General features: G+C 37.3%; 1 protein-coding gene across 1 annotated transcript in view; it reads left to right on the forward strand.

Moving 5' to 3' along the window:
- The window catches only part of KLHL29 (kelch like family member 29), a 422,456-nt gene that overhangs the window by 263,894 nt on the left and 141,407 nt on the right, over positions 1-17,155 (forward strand). The window contains exons 4-5 of the mRNA XM_063315144.1: positions 2,145-2,286; positions 3,076-3,618. Of these exons, the coding sequence (XP_063171214.1) occupies positions 2,145-2,286; positions 3,076-3,618 (685 nt within the window). The remainder of the gene's footprint in view (positions 1-2,144; positions 2,287-3,075; positions 3,619-17,155) is intronic.

Here is a 17,155-nt window from a genome sequence, read left to right on the forward strand (position 1 = left end):
TGGTGAAATTCTTTTTCCAGAGAGAATAGACCAGCTTCTTTTAGCTTCTTCCTATTGCTTTGGTATGAAGAATTTTGTGACTCTGCTCTAATTTTATAACTGTTTCAAGAGGGTATATGTGTGTATATTGTTAAACATTTTTTGCCCTTAAAGGTGTACAGCTATTGACTGAAAGGCAGGATTAGAAATATAAGTAAATAAACAGAATAATGCCATTGGGCATCTTGATTTTTAATACCTTTCCTTTCTGTCTCTTCCTGAAGTATATGCTTTTGAAGTATCACAGCCACAAAGCCTTTCAGAGGTTCTCTATTCAAGCAAGTAGACATTTGGCCTCTCTTTTCTTTCCCTTTGAAATGCACACCTGAAAGTGTGTTTCAAGCAGTTTACCTCTTTCATGTGTTGCTTATTTAATCCAAATAAGCATGTGACATGAAAGCTAAAAAGAAAAGTACAGCATAATGCAATTAGTTCCTGTGATGTCTGCAGAACATTTCAGAAAGCCCATCTCTTTACAGTGGCCAATGAACATAACAGGTAATTAAAGCTAAAATAAATGCTCCTGTGTTCTTCCAAAGACACAGTGTTCCTTTTACCATGGTTCTGAATTTCCTAAGCAATAATTTATATACTCAGGGCCACTGAAACGTAGCATTCTAGAACAGTTGGTTTAACAGAAAAATAAGCCTGGAGTTTGGTTTTTCATTTAAGATTAAACATTTAATAAATAGTCAGGAACTTTATTGGGTTCGTTCTTCTCCATTTTTTATTACCTACCATTATTAAGCACTGTGAATTAAAATCTAAAGCTTCTTTCTGATTGAATCAATACTAGTTTGGGAGTGAGGCTGCATTCTGACAGGTTCTATGAGTATGTATAAACCTACTTTTTAAGAACCAAGAAGTGTGACCCGTGTTTGGTGGAAGGCAAAACAAAAAAAGAATCATTTGACTGATGCAGAATGTTCTGTTTATCTACCAATACGATATTTTCTCACCAAATACATATAAATTAGCACACACATATTTTGGGACAACTTTTCTTTTCCTGGTGGGACCTGTCGAGTCGTATCAATGTGGTGATAGAGAAGGACTGTGTTCTACTGATGGATTTATACAGGGAGGCATATGATACCGAAAGCCTGATTCTCTTCTCTGACAAAGACGTAAGGAGAAACTGTGAAGCTCCATGGTTATCAAATTAAACATGTATTTTTTTCTGTGGGTATTTATATAAAGCTGTCTTTTTGCTTGTATCACGGTTTGTGATTAGGGAACCCTGCTGTTTTCATCACTTTGCATTCTTTTTAATACCCTGAAAAATTGCCAGTACAGACTTGTTGCAACTCAGTCTTAGACTGTCTTCTTATTTTATTAGTTTAGTTTTAGGGATTATTATACAATAAGGCCTCTCTAACATTATCTCAGTTGACTTTTGAAGAAAGTCCATTTCTTCAAAAATGGCATTTACTTTTTCATTATTGGAACAGGGACATGCAGAATTGATCCCAGCATGAAATCATGCCCCCCAAATAGCCAAAATTCTTCTTTGGGTAAAGTCTGACAACAAATTGTGATGTCCCAGTAGAAGAGAGTACATGTAGCTCAGGGTTGAATTATGGAGTCCTTGGTGCTCTCTGAGCTTGGGTGTTTGCTTGCAGATGTTTCATTACCCAACTAGGTAACATCATCAGTGCGAGTGAGTGTGGGGTTTGCTCCCTGCTTATATACAGTAGCTTGCTTGCCCTGCCAGCATTGGTGGGGGTGTGGTTCATCTCAGAGAGCACCAAGGACTCCACAAACTGTGATGTGCTAGCAAATGGTATTAGGGATGAATTGTCCAATATTTTGCACATTAATAGTAACGTTGCAGAAATTCTGTGATTGTACAAACTGATTGTCCTGGCAAGTAATTGGATTGGAAGCAGAATGGTTCTTTTCACAGCCACTTTAAGGTAACAATTGTTGGATACATCATAATATCTATTTAATTTCTTAACAGTAAAAATTATAGTTAGCTTGCTCTGTCTAATGTTGCCCTAGGTAAATGCAATGCAAAACTTTCTACAAAAACTTGCAAAGAACCATAAGGATTCTATGTATATATGTCTAAATTTAATATGTTTTGTCTCATTCTCTGGCAGACACTTTCCATTTCCAAGACAGATACTCAGCCTCAAGGATTAGCAACCAGTGTAAGGTGGGGACAGACACCCATCAATCAGTCTACTCCCTGGGATACAGATGAGCCACCATCTAAACAGATGAGGGAGACTGAAAACCCAGGTATACTTTCGCCCTTATTTGCAATTCTGCTGGAGAAAATTGTTCAAAGCAAATTCAATATGCTCTTTCCAATTCTGCTCTAAATAAGGCTTTATCATGAGTCCTGTTTTTTTTAATACTACAGATGGGTTTTCTTTCTAGTTATAAAGACCTCTGCAGGTTATTCCTATGTCACGGCTAATACAAAAATATTAAGATGCTGCAAGTTTGTTGAAGTTCTTTCTTCTCCCCGTCCGTCCCTGTTTATCTATGCCAGAATTTTTTTTAAAAAGTCCCATCTCATAATGCTTTAGGAGTCCTTTGGGACTGTGGTGGTCTCTAAATGAGTTAAAGTCTCTTTTTATGTCCAGAGCCATGTGTAACATTTTCCACTTCCTGACACATATCATACATTGTGCAGCTACCCCAGGTGCCTAATTACAATCCTTTTGTAGTGGCTGGAACATGGTTATTACATGTGCTGAGTGTTTGTTAGGGAGCCATGAAAACACATTGGAAAAAGAGGTTAATTTTCTTGGAAGCATATATTTAAACTGCGTAATGCTAAAAATGCATAAAACTGTAAACATACTGTATTGCACATTGATCAGTATTTTTAACATTTGTGCTTTCCTGCCATATTATAGCATTTACTGCTTTACACTTCCCAGTTTGGGCTGATGTCAGTCCATCCCCCTTGTTATAAGGGAGAAGGAGACAGACTCGACAGTATCACATTTACAGAGGGAGCTGTTTTGGGGACTGACATTTTGCAAAAATTGTTCTTATTGCTAGCTTTCCTTTTTCCAGGTACAGCTCCATGGGTTACGACAGTTGCAGCAGGTAGCCAACCAACTCTTATAACTCATTCTTATGGGATGAATCAGCCACCGACCTTCAGCCCAGCAGTCAACGTCCAAGCCCCTGTCATTGGAGTCACACCCTCACTCCCTCCACATGTTACCCCCCAGCTTCCATTAATGCCAGCTCATTACCAGCTTCCGCAGCAGCCTTCACGGCCTCTCAGTAACATGGTTGTGAATCTGCAAAGCCAGCCTTTGTACACAAACAGTCAACCCATTACTATGTCTTCTATGACTGGGGTTGGTCAGGTGTCTCACCCAGGCCATGGTGCAGTAGGGAATGGTCACATGACTTGTCCTATCCTGCCTCCACCACCACCTGCTTTGCCTTCAGCTGCCCTACCTAATAGTGTTCCAGCTACCAATGGGCAGGCTGCTCCTCAGCTTCCTCCTAACCCGACGGGCAATCAGGACAACACAAATGGGGTGCAGATGCTACGGACTGTTGGTGTGGGGAAATACGAGTTTACAGATCCATGGCATCCAAAAGGTAAGTCAGCCCAAACTCTTCACATTTTTGGGGATTGGTACTTCAAGAATCTATCCACTTTGTGGAGTGTAATAGATAGTAATATTGAAGTTCTGCCAGCAGCCTGAACAAGAGGCAGTCCTGCCAATTAAAGCATCTATCATGTTGACACTCTTGCACCAGCACTCCAGTATCTGTTTTCCTGCCTGGTATCTGAGGTAGCTTTTCATGAATTAAAGATGATAAACTGGTTCTTCTAAGAAGACAGAAGGGGGAAAATGTGCTTGTTTTGGTACTGAATGACACTTTCCAAGGTATCTCAAATAACTAGAGATTCATATATTAAAGCACATGAGACTGCTGTTGCTCTTTGCCATGGAGTTTCTTTTATTTCTCTTGAGAAGCACTTTTTTCTAAGTCATACCACCATATTTCTGGCTTTTGTTGTGCTTTTTGAGTTACGCTGTTTCATATAAACTCTGAGAATTTTCCTGGGGTTTTTAGCATTTAGAAAAATTAGGTTGATGTTCCACTCAGCTCTGGGCACTGGATAGATTAATTAGCCTGAAAAGAGTATTGCCATCCCAAGGGCTTTGCCATTCACATATGGTATAGCTCAGCATGTTGAAATTAACCTATGCGAAGCTTTGGAAATCTTCAGACAGCAGCAGGATGGGGGAGTCGCCTGCTCCAGAGAATTTGGTGTGCATCCAGTCTTGTTTGGATTGACCCTGGGAAACCAAGAGGGCAAGGAATCAGCAAGTGGGAAAGATCATATGGGATGTATGTGCCCTGCACTTTTTTTTGCAGATGCCCTTCCCTTGATCCCAGATGGATCAACATTCTATATGCAGGCTAGTTTTAAATCTGTCAAGGGGAAAACTGTACAGGTGCTAAAGCACTGTATGGATACAGCTGTAAACCTATTGAACTGTCAGCATGGCAAACTAATTTTAGTATATATACTAATATATAGTATGTATACATACATACTATATGTATATAGTACAATACACACACACACACACATACATACACACTATATATACTATAGTATATATACCTCAGATATTATACTAACTCAGATATTATAGTACAGTATATATATATACTATATATACTATAGTATATATACCTCAGATTATATATATATATAGTACTATATATGTGTGTATATTTCATATTGTATGTGTGTGTGTCAGTTCACACACACATACAATATGCAATATATATATATATATAGTACTATTAAAAATTATGTACAACAACATGAAAGATAAGTAATTTCTCTTCTTTTAAAAATATAAAGACCCAGATATTTAAATTAGTTTTTAAAAATTTTAGAACCATATGTTGCAGAGGGTTTTTATGGTTACATAATTTTGGATTTACTGGCAGATTCTTCATTGAATTTCTAGAGGTTTTAAAATAATTTAAAGATTATTCTTGTCTTAGTAGAAAAAAAGCAAGAAAATTAATAAGGCTGGAAAACTATCTCAGTAAGAGAGGATCTTTCAAATATTAAAATGCCTTGCTGACAAAATTCAAATGCTAATATATAATTTATGAAAACTATTTCTGAGCATCAAAATAATTCTTTTTTTTTTAAGATGGTTCTTAAGAAATTAATAGAAATACAAAGATTCAATATCCATGGTTTGGAACAACGTTAAGCTAATTTTCCTTTTCTGTGTTCCTGAGTTAAGCCTACAAAAAATATGGTGACCCCTTTTTGTAGGAAGGTCTAATACAGAAGTTTCTATCCTTCCAGTCCATACATAGAGTCTCAGAGGAGTTCTGTTCCTAGAAGGTATGCATCCCATGCAGTGAAGTGGCCAATATTAGCTTTGACTGATGACAGTGTTAGCTTTATCGTTTGTCATAAATTGTAGGGCAGGCAACTGTTTTCTCATGAATTTGATTTTATTAGCTTCCCTCTTTACAGTCATCAGCATCTGATTTATTCCCCCTCATTCTGTAGTAAAGAGAAATTGAAGCATTCCTATACCAATGCCTGAAAAGCAAAGCTAGTTTTATACTGTATATTTATTTGTTGAGGGATTCATTTCCGTTCCTCCTTAAAAGCATGTACTTTGAAGCTATAATTGCACTTGTCAGATCTAACATCAAACAAGTAGATTTATAATCTAGTTAAATAAGAAGAAATCTTCAGTTTCACAACCAGGCTTTATACTTTAGCCATGTTTAGAATGAAAACCTTAATATAAATTATCTTCAGTTCATAAAGAGAGTGGTTTAATATCCCGCCTAGATGTTTTGTATCTTTCAGATTTGATTAATTTCAGATTTGTATGTGACAGGCTGCATGTTCTCAAAAAAGGGAATTGGATGGTTGTGGTTCAACTATACAATCAAAGATGTTGCCACTAGTTTTTAGAGATTTTCTCCCTCATTTTGGATGAACCCTGGTATGCATTATAAGGAAGTTTGGCCACAGATGTCTCTTAATCTTTTTTCATAGCCTTTCAATTATTATTCCCCCATCTCATATAGAACAACACAGCTTCCCTATTCTATTGCTTCTTCTTGACAGTCTAGTCTGGTATAGAATAACTGGTTTGCAATTTCCAAAATGAAAAGAATATGTCTTGCCAGTCAAAATATGGGGTACTGATGTTTTATACATTATCAGTGAACTGATTTAAAATGGCATATTTTGTTTTTCCTAATTATGTTTCATTTGGATGAGTTGTATTCCTGCAGGGTCTCCACTAGAATGCACTCAAATGTTTTTCTTAATAACCTATTTCTGTTTTATAAGTAAATAAATACATTGCAAATAATAATATCAGCCCAAAACAAAAGGAATAACTGGATATCCCATTTGCAATAGGTCAATGTTTTTTCATTGAAAGATGGAAATTAAGCCTTTTTGTTTCATCTAATTAATTTGCTTTAAATATTAATGCTTTTTATAGTTTATTTTATTGTTGTTTAAGGAACTAACGTTTATTTTTTTATGATCGGAATATGTGTCAGTTGAAAACCTAATTGGTTTCTTATAGTTGGTATAGATGGTGCAGAATATTTTTAGATACCTTAAGTACTTAAATGTTAAGGCTTGCTACATTATTTTAACAATATTTTCCTGTAGAAATATTGGGAAATTAGAACTGCGCAGGTGCAATTATTGGAATATTTGCTGACTATTTCTCTCCTGTATTACATGCTTAGAAGTTATTTCTCAAGCACGCTCAGTTTTTCACATATGGTATACCTCCAACTTTAGAAAATGCTGCAGGGAAAGTAAAAGCAGCTACACGTGACTAGAACTAATATTTATGCTCCTAAACAGAAATGATTGCATTCTGCCATCACTAACTACAAGGAAAATTAAGCTCAGTGTTCCTTGTTTTCTGCAGTTGCCTGAAATCTAGAGAGACTGAGAAACAACATTACAATATATTGGGCTTAATATCACTGGAGCCTGTGGAATATTGTGTCAGAAAATCTTTCAGGTGCCATAGAGATAGATTTTAAGTTTCTGCCCTTTTGTGTCTCTATTTTAAGTGTAATTTACTCCAATATTAGATAACAACACTAGGCAAAATTATATGTTTTAATTCCCACTGAAATTAGGCTAATCAGCTGCTCTAAGGAATTATTTAATCAGCTGAATAATTCTAAGGACATTACTTAAAGCATTTTATAAAAACGATGAGGAAATGCAATAGTTCACAGGCAGTGTGCTTAGAAATTATTAATCAAACGCTTGTATAAACTCTTAGATCAAACTGGTGGTGCCTTTAGGTATGTCCAACTATTTGTCTATTTCGCCTTGGTGGGAGTCACCCTTAGGAACATAGTCCTTTCCTGCTACATTAAATACCTGTCCTGAATGAAGCTTACATTTGTGTTGTGAGAATAACTCATTTTCCCAACAGAAAAACTACAGACTAGAATCTAGTGAAGAATGCTTGATACACAGTATATTCCCAGGAACCTTTAGGTCTCTCCTCCAAAAAGTAGACCCAGAAAGCTCACCCATTCCACCAACCACCACCTAACTATCCTGTTAGAAAGGAAAATATGCAATTGTGCACTGTGTGTATGTGTTGTTTGTATGGAAGAACTTTGGGATATATAATCCTCTTCAGGAACCATCTGAGTTGAGTGGTGTACAGGTAGTCGTCACTTATCAATTTCCTTGTTTAGCAACCGTTCAAAGTTACATTGGTGTAAAAAAAAAAACAGATTTGTGACCAATCCTTGTATTTACAACTGTTGCAGTACCCCCTTAGTCATACAATCTCCTTTTGGGCACTTTGCAACCAATGTGCATTTACGACCATTGCAGTATCCCACGGTCACGTTATTACCATTCGTGTGCTTCCCAACCAGCTTCTGATGAGCAGAGATAATGGACAGCACAGAAGTAAAATTGCAAGTTGTGGTCATGTGACATCTCACTTAATGACTGTAGTGATTCACTTAACAGCTGAATGGGAAATGACATTGTAAGCCCATTGCTGTCATGTGATTTGCCGCTTAGTGACCATGTCACTTAGCGATGCAGTTGCCAGTCTCCATTGTGGTCGCTAAGTGAGGACAACCTGTATAGGTTTTGGTTTTTGCTCTATATTACAGGTGATGAATGGCAGATCTTTTGTTCCTCAGATTAATATTTTAAAATATTATTAACATATTTAAAATACCATTTTCATAAATATATTTAAAATAATCCTTAATATATATTCATATGGAGCAATTCACAATGCCGCCTTGACTGTGTGGGAAAGGTATTGATGGTGTGAAAGCTCTAGGGAACTTCACAATTCAATTCCATTTCTTCAAGGCTCTACAAAAATTATTAATATGAATAGAATAACATTTGTGGTATACTCAGTTTTGGTAGTGATTCTTGGTTTCAGTGTTATACCACAATATTCACTGAAAGAGACTTTTATAATTAGATTCAGGTGCATGATGTCCCACAAAAGTTTGGGTATAATCCTACCCAAGTTGACACTATTTTAATGTGACAGGAGAGGAAAATTATTAACTAAATGGAAGGTCATCTTAATTCAATTTTGATTTAATATTAGTTACAACAAATATAGTTGTCCTGATCCTATCCAATTCTTTGTCCTGATCCAGCCTGCTTTTGGAATGTAGCTCCTAGGATGCCACCCAAAGGTCAAATGCAACCTTGGCCTGAAAAAGTTTTGTTGTTGTTTATTCGTTTAGTCGCTTCCGACTCTTCGTGACTTCACGGACCAGCCCACGCCAGAGCTTCCTGTCGGTCGTCGACACCCCCAGCTCCCCCAGGGACGAGTCCGTCATCTCTAGAATATCATCCATCCACCTTGCCCTTGGTCGGCCCCTCTTCCTTTTGCCCTCCACTCTCCCTGGCATCAGCATCTTCTCCAGAGTGTCCTGTCTTCTCATTATGTGGCCAAAGTATTTCAGTTTTGCCTTTAATATCGTTCCCTCAAGTGAGCAGTCTGGCTTTATTTCCTGGAGGATGGACTGGTTTGATCTTCTGGCAGTCCAAGGCACTCTCAGAATTTTCTTCCAACACCACAGTTCAAAAGCATCGATCTTCCTTCGCTCAGCCTTCCTTATGGTCCAGCTCTTGCAGCCATATGTTACTACTGGGAATACCATTGCTTTAACTATGCGGGCCTTTGTTGTCAGTGTGATGTCTCTGCTCTTAACTATTTTATCGAGATTTGTCATTGCTCTTCTCCCAAGGATTAAGCGTCTTCTGATTTCCTGACTGCAGTCAGCATCTGCAGTAATCTTCACACCTAGAAATACAAAGTCTTTCACTGCTTCTACATTTTCTCCCTTTATTTGCCAGTTATCAATCAAGCTGGTTGCCATAATCTTGGTTTTTTTGAGGTTTAGCTGCAAGCCAGCTTTTGCACTTTCTTCTTTCACCTTCATCATAAGGCTCCTCAGTTCCTCTTCGCTTTCAGCCATCAAAGTTTATATAACCTCTTATGCAAACAGGCACCTATACTGGGCAAAAGCAATATAAGAAGATGCTGGAGGCTGATGATTACTTTAGTGAAAACTGCAAAGACATCATTTCATACTGTGTAGACGAAGGCACTGGTGAATCAGTCCTGCGTTTTGTTAAGAAAATCTCATGGATGGAAAATATAAAGTGATTAATAACATAGTGTCGGATGATGGGCCCCTCAGGTCAGGTGCCACTAAACATGCTATTGTGGAATTGCTTTTGGAGTATTAATGGTGTTTATGACACAGCTAGATTAAAGTCTTCAGGACATCTAGTTGCTGATGTTGCCATGCAGGAAAAGAAAATCTGAAGCTGCAAAGACAGGATGACAGTGGGAACCTGAAACATAAGAAGCATGAACATGGGAAAGTTCAACGCAGTGAAAGATTTATTAATTTTATCAATTAATAAAATTAAACTTACCAAATACGCTGTGGAAAGGAACAAGCAGTCAAGAAATATGCCGCAGACTAGCACTCAGTAAAGCAGCCGTGAAGGCCTTGGAAAAGTTATTCATATGCCGTGATGTGTTTATACCTACAAAGATCAGAATTGTGCAAGCCATGGTATTCCCTGTGATACTCTATGGAAGTGAATGTTGGACTTTAAAGAAGCAGGATAGGAAGAGTATTGATGCCTTTGAACTTTGGTGTTGGAGAAGACTCCTGAGAATACCATGGACGGCCAAGAAAACAAATTGATGGGTCATTGAACAAATCAATCCAAAGTTCTCATTCAAGGCACAAATGACCAGGCTCAAATTATCCTACTTCGGACACATTATGTAAGACCCAGCTCTCTGAAAAAAGGCTATAGCGCTCAGAAACGTGAAAGGAAAGAGAAGAAGAGGACACCAGCAGCAAGGTGGATGGACTCAGTTACAGTGGTGATGAATGCACTGTTGAGAGACTTGAAAGAATAGGTTAGGGATAGATCGTCACGGAGAAAATCTATCTCTGAGGTTGCTAGGAGTCAAAAATGATTTGAGGGCACATAATCAATATAGGCTGTGGAGTAATTGGTTTATATCTAAATGAATTGACTCAGATGAGTGGAAAAGACCACATGCCAAGCTGTTGTTCCTGTAGTCCTTCAATGTCCTTTGAGAGGGTATCAGACGTGCATGTGTGTGCTTTGTGTTGCTTTTTGCATCATAAACATTCTTGTGAGCATGGTTACCTGCACATTTTTAGCTATTTATCCTGCATTTAATTTATGATTCTGCCATGATCTCCTCTTGCAACAACCTTTTTGCCTGTTGCTTAGTGATTGATTTTGTGCCATCAAGTCAGTGTTGACTCTTAGAAACCAAATAGATAGATTTTCTCTGGGAGGATCTGTCCCAATCCAGTCCTTCAGATCTTCCAACAGTACCTGTTGCTTAGTACTTTTGCCTGTTCATTCCTTCATAATCAGGAATCACTCGTATAAGCAGGATTATATTTCAGGTCACATCTCAGAAATATCCTTATGTAAAAAAAGGAAATAATTTGATACATCAAATGCAACATTAAGAAATAAAAAAATTGTTTACAGTTGGCCATCCTCTTGTGATTTATAATTAGTCTTGGGAGGATACATTTTTTGAAAGGAAGAAAGATAATATGGTTCCTCTTCAGTAATTAAATGGAAGTCTTTTATCCTTCTTGGGGAAGGGAAAGAAATACACTCCAACTGCTGTTGCTTTTCTAAATACAGTAATTACAGAAGACATATCGTATATGAGAGCAATGGTAACCATGAAGCTAATTTATTCCATCTATAATCAAACACTTAATTTATGCTGTTTTGCTATGCCTGATCTAATCTAGTTCTATATTTGTTGATCCTTGATCTAAGTACACTGGGATATCTTGTTAGAAAAATACAGAACCCATATTAGTATCAACAGAAGTATAGATCTTTTGCCTGTGTTTCTCTGAAATTAGCAGATTTGTAAATTCCACATATATTTACAGTAGATATATTTTTTTCTCAGTAGCATTCCATTAAATGGAGGTACTTTTTGTTCACTGAGGTTCTCTGCCAGCTCCAATGTTAACTTTGAATGAAGAGATACCACTCTGAAGGAGCAAGTCTGAGACTTGGGGGCTTCCTGGATTCACAGCTACCGCTGCATGTGCAGGTAGAGGCCACGTCCAGTGCAACCCTTGCCCAGTTTTGACTGGTGTGCCAGTTACGATGCTACTTGGAGCAGAAGGACCTTGCAATGGTAATTATACCCTTATCGCCACACAACTGGATTATGGCAAGAGGTTCTACATGGACTGCCTTTGAAGACCACTCAGAAGCGGCAGTTGGTGCAAAATGAATTAATACTTTTTGAATTTTGCTGAAAACAAGTAGAATGCAATCCTGCCTATAAGCTGCTACTAACATTCTCACTCTTGCATTCTGGACCAACTGCAGTTTTTGAGTCCCTTCTAAGATGGCCCCAAGTACAGCACCTTGCAGTAATTCAGGATAAAGGCAACTAAGCTAAGCACCACCATAGCTAGGTCTGACCTCATTTGGAATTAATGCATTTGACACAGTGGTTTAAGCTAGGAAAGGCATTCTTGGTTACAGCTACCATCTGAATCTCTGAAGCACCCCCAGACTATGAGCTTGTTTTTTGGGGGGGGAGCGTTATCTCTTCCCCCCCAAAATGGTGGAATTGTCTTCCAAAGTTAGTCTATTCCTAGTGAGGAGCATTTCTATCTTGTCCAGATTTAAGCCTTAATTTATTGGTCCTCATCAGGCCTGTGACTTACTGCCATCAGTGCCTTCCCTAATAGTAGCAGGTGGAAAAGGTAAGTAGAGCAACGTATCATCCATATGTTTATGGCAGTGGATTCTGTATCTCCTGATGAGCTTGCCCAGTGGTTTCAGGTAGATTTTGAATAACAGGGAGGATAAGATCAAACTCTGAGGAATGATATACTCTAATACCCTGGGGCTGAACACAAGCCTGCCAGCATTGCCTTTTGTAAACAATCTCTGAAGAAGGATTGGGAAAGCATCTGAGAACAGAAGCTTCCAACCCTAAGAGATGGAAAGATTGGCAGCAAGAATTTCCAAAGCAAAAGTTGAGATGTTCGTATAAAATAGAGATAATAGAGATAAGGACCCTCTAGTTTTTTAGATTTTGCGGAACTACAGTTCCCAGAAGCCCAAAGTCAGCATGATGAAGAATGCTGGGAGCAGTACTTCGGCAACATCTGAGAGTTCCACATAAAGAGTGGAAATACTAGATACGTATCTCACACATGCTCTTACAGTTGATCTAATAGTAATATAATAGTACTTGCATTTGTGTGTTGCTGAGATTTATAACCAATGTCAAACTCAAACTAACCAATGTATGATTATATAGGAGCAACCCTGACACTCTTCACAGAAGACCACTTTAGTCCTCTGTACAAAATCATTATTTCCTTTTTTTATTATACTGTGTAGAACAAGAAGTGAACTCTTGGCCTTCTCCATCAAAGGTTTCTTTAATTCACTTTTACAATGGCGAAGTGGTAAAGAAAATGCCTTTTAAGAGGTGAAGACATTTCAAAGTTTTACCAAAACCAAAAAAAAAACCATTTACCTCATTTTAATTTAGCCCAAGCATTTGAAAAAGCATAGAAATCCAGCTATAGAATAAAATAAAAGAAGCCTTTTAGCTATATTACTTCAGAAAAACAATGTATTTTAATATTCCACAGGTGCATCTGCAATAGAAGAGTTATTTTGCAAAACAAAATAATTATTCCTAGAGGCATACAGTATGTTTTATGCTTTGAAACAAAGCTTTAAGAAAAGAACAGAAACAGAATGTATTTGCTCAGGGTGTGGTAAGTAGAAGAAATGGTAGCACACATTAACAATATATTATGTTTTATTGATAAGATATATTAAACTATGGAACTCATGGCCACTCACAAAAAGATCATTGCAACTAGTATAATTTACTGATGAAAATAAAAGGAAAATACCTATGTTGCTACAACTAGCCATCAGAGCAAAGAGTGGATATTTCATCCTGCTTTACCTTCATTTTGGTATACCTGACAGTTTTTCTCTTCTTAATAGTTTTGAGGAGTATTTACTTACTTGACTTGATTATGTGCCATCAAGTCTGTGTCAACTCTTAGTGATCAAATAAATAGATTTTCTCCACGACGATCCGTTTCTAAACTGGTCTTTCAGGTCTCCCAACAGTGCACCCATCATCACTGTAACTGAGTCCATCCATCTTGCTGCTGGTCGTCGTCGTCTTCTCTTTCCTTCCACCTTTCCCAGCATTAGAGCCTTCTGAGAGCTGGATCTTTGCATGATGTGTCCAAAGTAGGATCATTTGAGTCTGGTCCTTTGTGCCTCAAGTGAAAACTTTGGGTTGATTTGTTTGATGATCTTACTTATTTTTCTGAAATTATAATTCTTCAAACATTAATAAAAAGTGGATCACTAATACATTACAGTTATTTTTATGAGTCTGAGTTACTATTACAATCATGGTAAAACACACACAGAAATTTACAAATATTTTTTTAAAAAGACGTATCTAAAGTCACAGCTGTAAGCAGATTTAGACTGCCTGTCTATAAGTGTACCTGGAGAAATGTGCTTGTTGAGGCTTTCATCTCTGCTACGCTCCGTTTTAAATGTGTCATCTCTAATGAGGAGGCAGTGGAGCCATTGTGGTGAAATGGGTTTATCATCACAACATGGTCAAGATACTGCTTGGAAGGAAATCACATTTAAATCCATAGGATTTCTTTTAAATGCACTCTAAAATAAAAGGACACGAAGAAATATATTGATTTACTGAAGACTGAAAGAACTGTGTGAGAGATGGAACTATTTTTGCATAAAAATAACAGGGCTGCAGTAAGGCTTTACAACCTTGTTCAGGTCTCAGTTGAAAGTTTGTGTATGTGCTGTATGTTCACATGTGCACGCACAAGTGTTTGTCTGCTAGGAGTTAGTTCCCTTTGAGTCTGTGACAGAGGAAGGAGCAGGAAAGAATGATATCTAGCAATTTTTCCATGGAGATTTGGAGTTACTTTAAATATGTCCTTGGCTCTGGTCCTGTTCATTGAAGTAATTTATTTTAATTGCTCCAGGATTAGTGGGAAAACAGCTTGCATGAAGGTCAGATTTCGGTACAAGATATTTGTTGATAGTTTCACTGTCATAGGAAGATAAGCCTAAATTGAGTCTGCAGTGTCTAAGCATGTAAATTACGGTGCTATACATATGGACATCATATATGGTATATTCCCGCAGTTCAAAGTGTCAAACTTTTCAATGCGCAGTTTTTGTTCTACCACCAAGTTAATTCTTGCCAATGTGGCAGATTGATTTAGAAAGCTGTTTACATCACTGGACTGAATGATCTTTTTAAAAGTCAATTCTGTTCTCATTCGAGTTATTCTGGCTTTTGGACCAACTCCCAAGGGTTGTGAGAAGCCATTAATGGAAAAGAATTAGTGAAGAGACTGTTCTTCCCACTCACTGAAGGAATAAAATTGAGGGGAGCCAGGGAACCAGACGAACATGAATGTAATTCCCAATTGCAATCTTCTTTGTATTATGGGTCATTACCTGTTAATTGACTAAATGGCAGTTCTCTGTGAAGTTTTGTTTGGTTTTTATAATGAAGACAGATGATATAATTAGTATCATTTCTGATTTGGAAATAATGAAAGCATTGCATCTGTGAGACGCAACTTTCACCCTACATGATCTCCAAAATAACTTCCTGTTAAGGTAAGAATGGCTAGGGTTTGGGGTTCTTTTTTTAATGTGTGTTCAGCACGTTGGTGTAGCCTGAAAGCAGTAATGTGCTTCTTTTTTTTTATTATTATTATTACAGAAGTAGCTCTTAAGTACTTAAGAATTTAAGTTCTATTTTCAAAGAGCATTCTCCATTTGGATCTGCCTGTTGAGAAACATCTATGGGGCAGAAGATTTGGGGACGTGTTATCATTCTCCCAATCACAGTAAATTAACTCTCAATAGCTGGGTTCATATGTTGCAACAAACTACAGTGTGGGTTACTTGAGTTATACCTAGCATGTTGCATAAATCCAGTTCTTGGTTATTCAATAAATCACAGCTAAACAAACCATGGCTTGGCCTAATGTGACAACTCAGTCAGTTTGTGCCCTCTCTGCATATTGCAAGAGAAAGTTTGTTGTGGTAGGCAAGCTTTTTCAAATGCCTGCTATGGCATTCTTGGTTGTAATGTGGAATGTGATATGGAATGAAAATATACTACTAAGTGAAGAAAAATACTTTTGCTGCAGCTGGGAAACTTGAAAACCATCTTCATGGAGCTACTGCCTTCTTTGCAGAGCTTTATGTGCCATTTTTTGCCCATAGAAGGACCCTCCAAAGCAATTTGCAATTTAAAAAAACAATTAAAATACTCTTAGAGCTATTAAAATACAATAAAAGTAAGAGCAGAATAAAACAGGCAGGCACATCTTAAATTTTAAACAGAGACTATGAATTAATCAAAAAAGTATTGCAGAGGGCAATCAATCTGGTGCCCCAGTAAAAAAAAGGCCCCGTATTTCTGAGAGATACAAGATTTCACAAGTCCACTATTCATCCTATAACTTTTTTTTTCTTTTGCATATAGTGATTTTGATTAAAAGAACAGTTCTAGTTGGCTGTTTCTTTAACAAAATGCTCACCAAAATTTGGGGTTGGTGCCACTTGTTTCAGTTTAAATGAATAAATAAAATTTTTTGGGAACACAGTTATTATATAGACTCCAACCAGCCATCTTTCCTTCAATTGCTACAATAATTTGATATGTTTATATTTTAACAGTTAACAAATATAATAAAGTTTATGGAGTTCTTCTTGTAAGAAAATTAGGATAATTGGGGAAATAAATATATTATAAACTACTGCTAGTGTTTATTTTTATGTATTAAAAATGTTGCATGCTTTGGCAAACATGTTCAGCTGTCGAAAAATCATGAATATCTCATAGCACCAGTCATATCTGAGTTTCTCAGATCCAGGGGGAAATTATTTTGCTGCTTAGCTATGCCACAGCTTTCAGCTCCTTCAGCTCTGAGCAACTTCAAAAAAGGTGAAGACTGTAACTTTATGGAACTCTGAATTAAATCCCCAATCTTAAAGTTTGCAGGCTGGTGGAGTGAAGCTTCAGTAAAGCCTGGTGGAGACCTTCATGTACATTTTACACAGGATTGTGATAATTATTTTAAAATCAATAGCATATCCTTTACAGGTGGGTAGGCATTATCCATGCTTGCTGTGATTTTTAGCTTTTGAGGTTTTGCACATATGGGGTTCAAGACAACGCAGGCCGATGTGGAAAATACAAATAGAGAGAAGGTCTCTGGATGAAGTTAGCTCTCTTTGGCAGCGTCTCCTGCTTTGGCTGCATCTCGAGTGATAAGTCTGCTTGAATATCTCAATAATACTGGGTGGAGCTGATCCAAGGGCTATATATTTATAAGATAGGGTCGTCATATTTTCAAATGGAACTTTGAAAAAAAAATATTGGAAACGTTATTGGAAAACAATGCATTTTCTTATAATCAAGATTTCCTCCTA

This window comes from Candoia aspera, chromosome 1, assembly GCF_035149785.1.
Source record: "Candoia aspera isolate rCanAsp1 chromosome 1, rCanAsp1.hap2, whole genome shotgun sequence".
Taxonomy (NCBI): Eukaryota; Metazoa; Chordata; class Lepidosauria; order Squamata; family Boidae; genus Candoia; species Candoia aspera.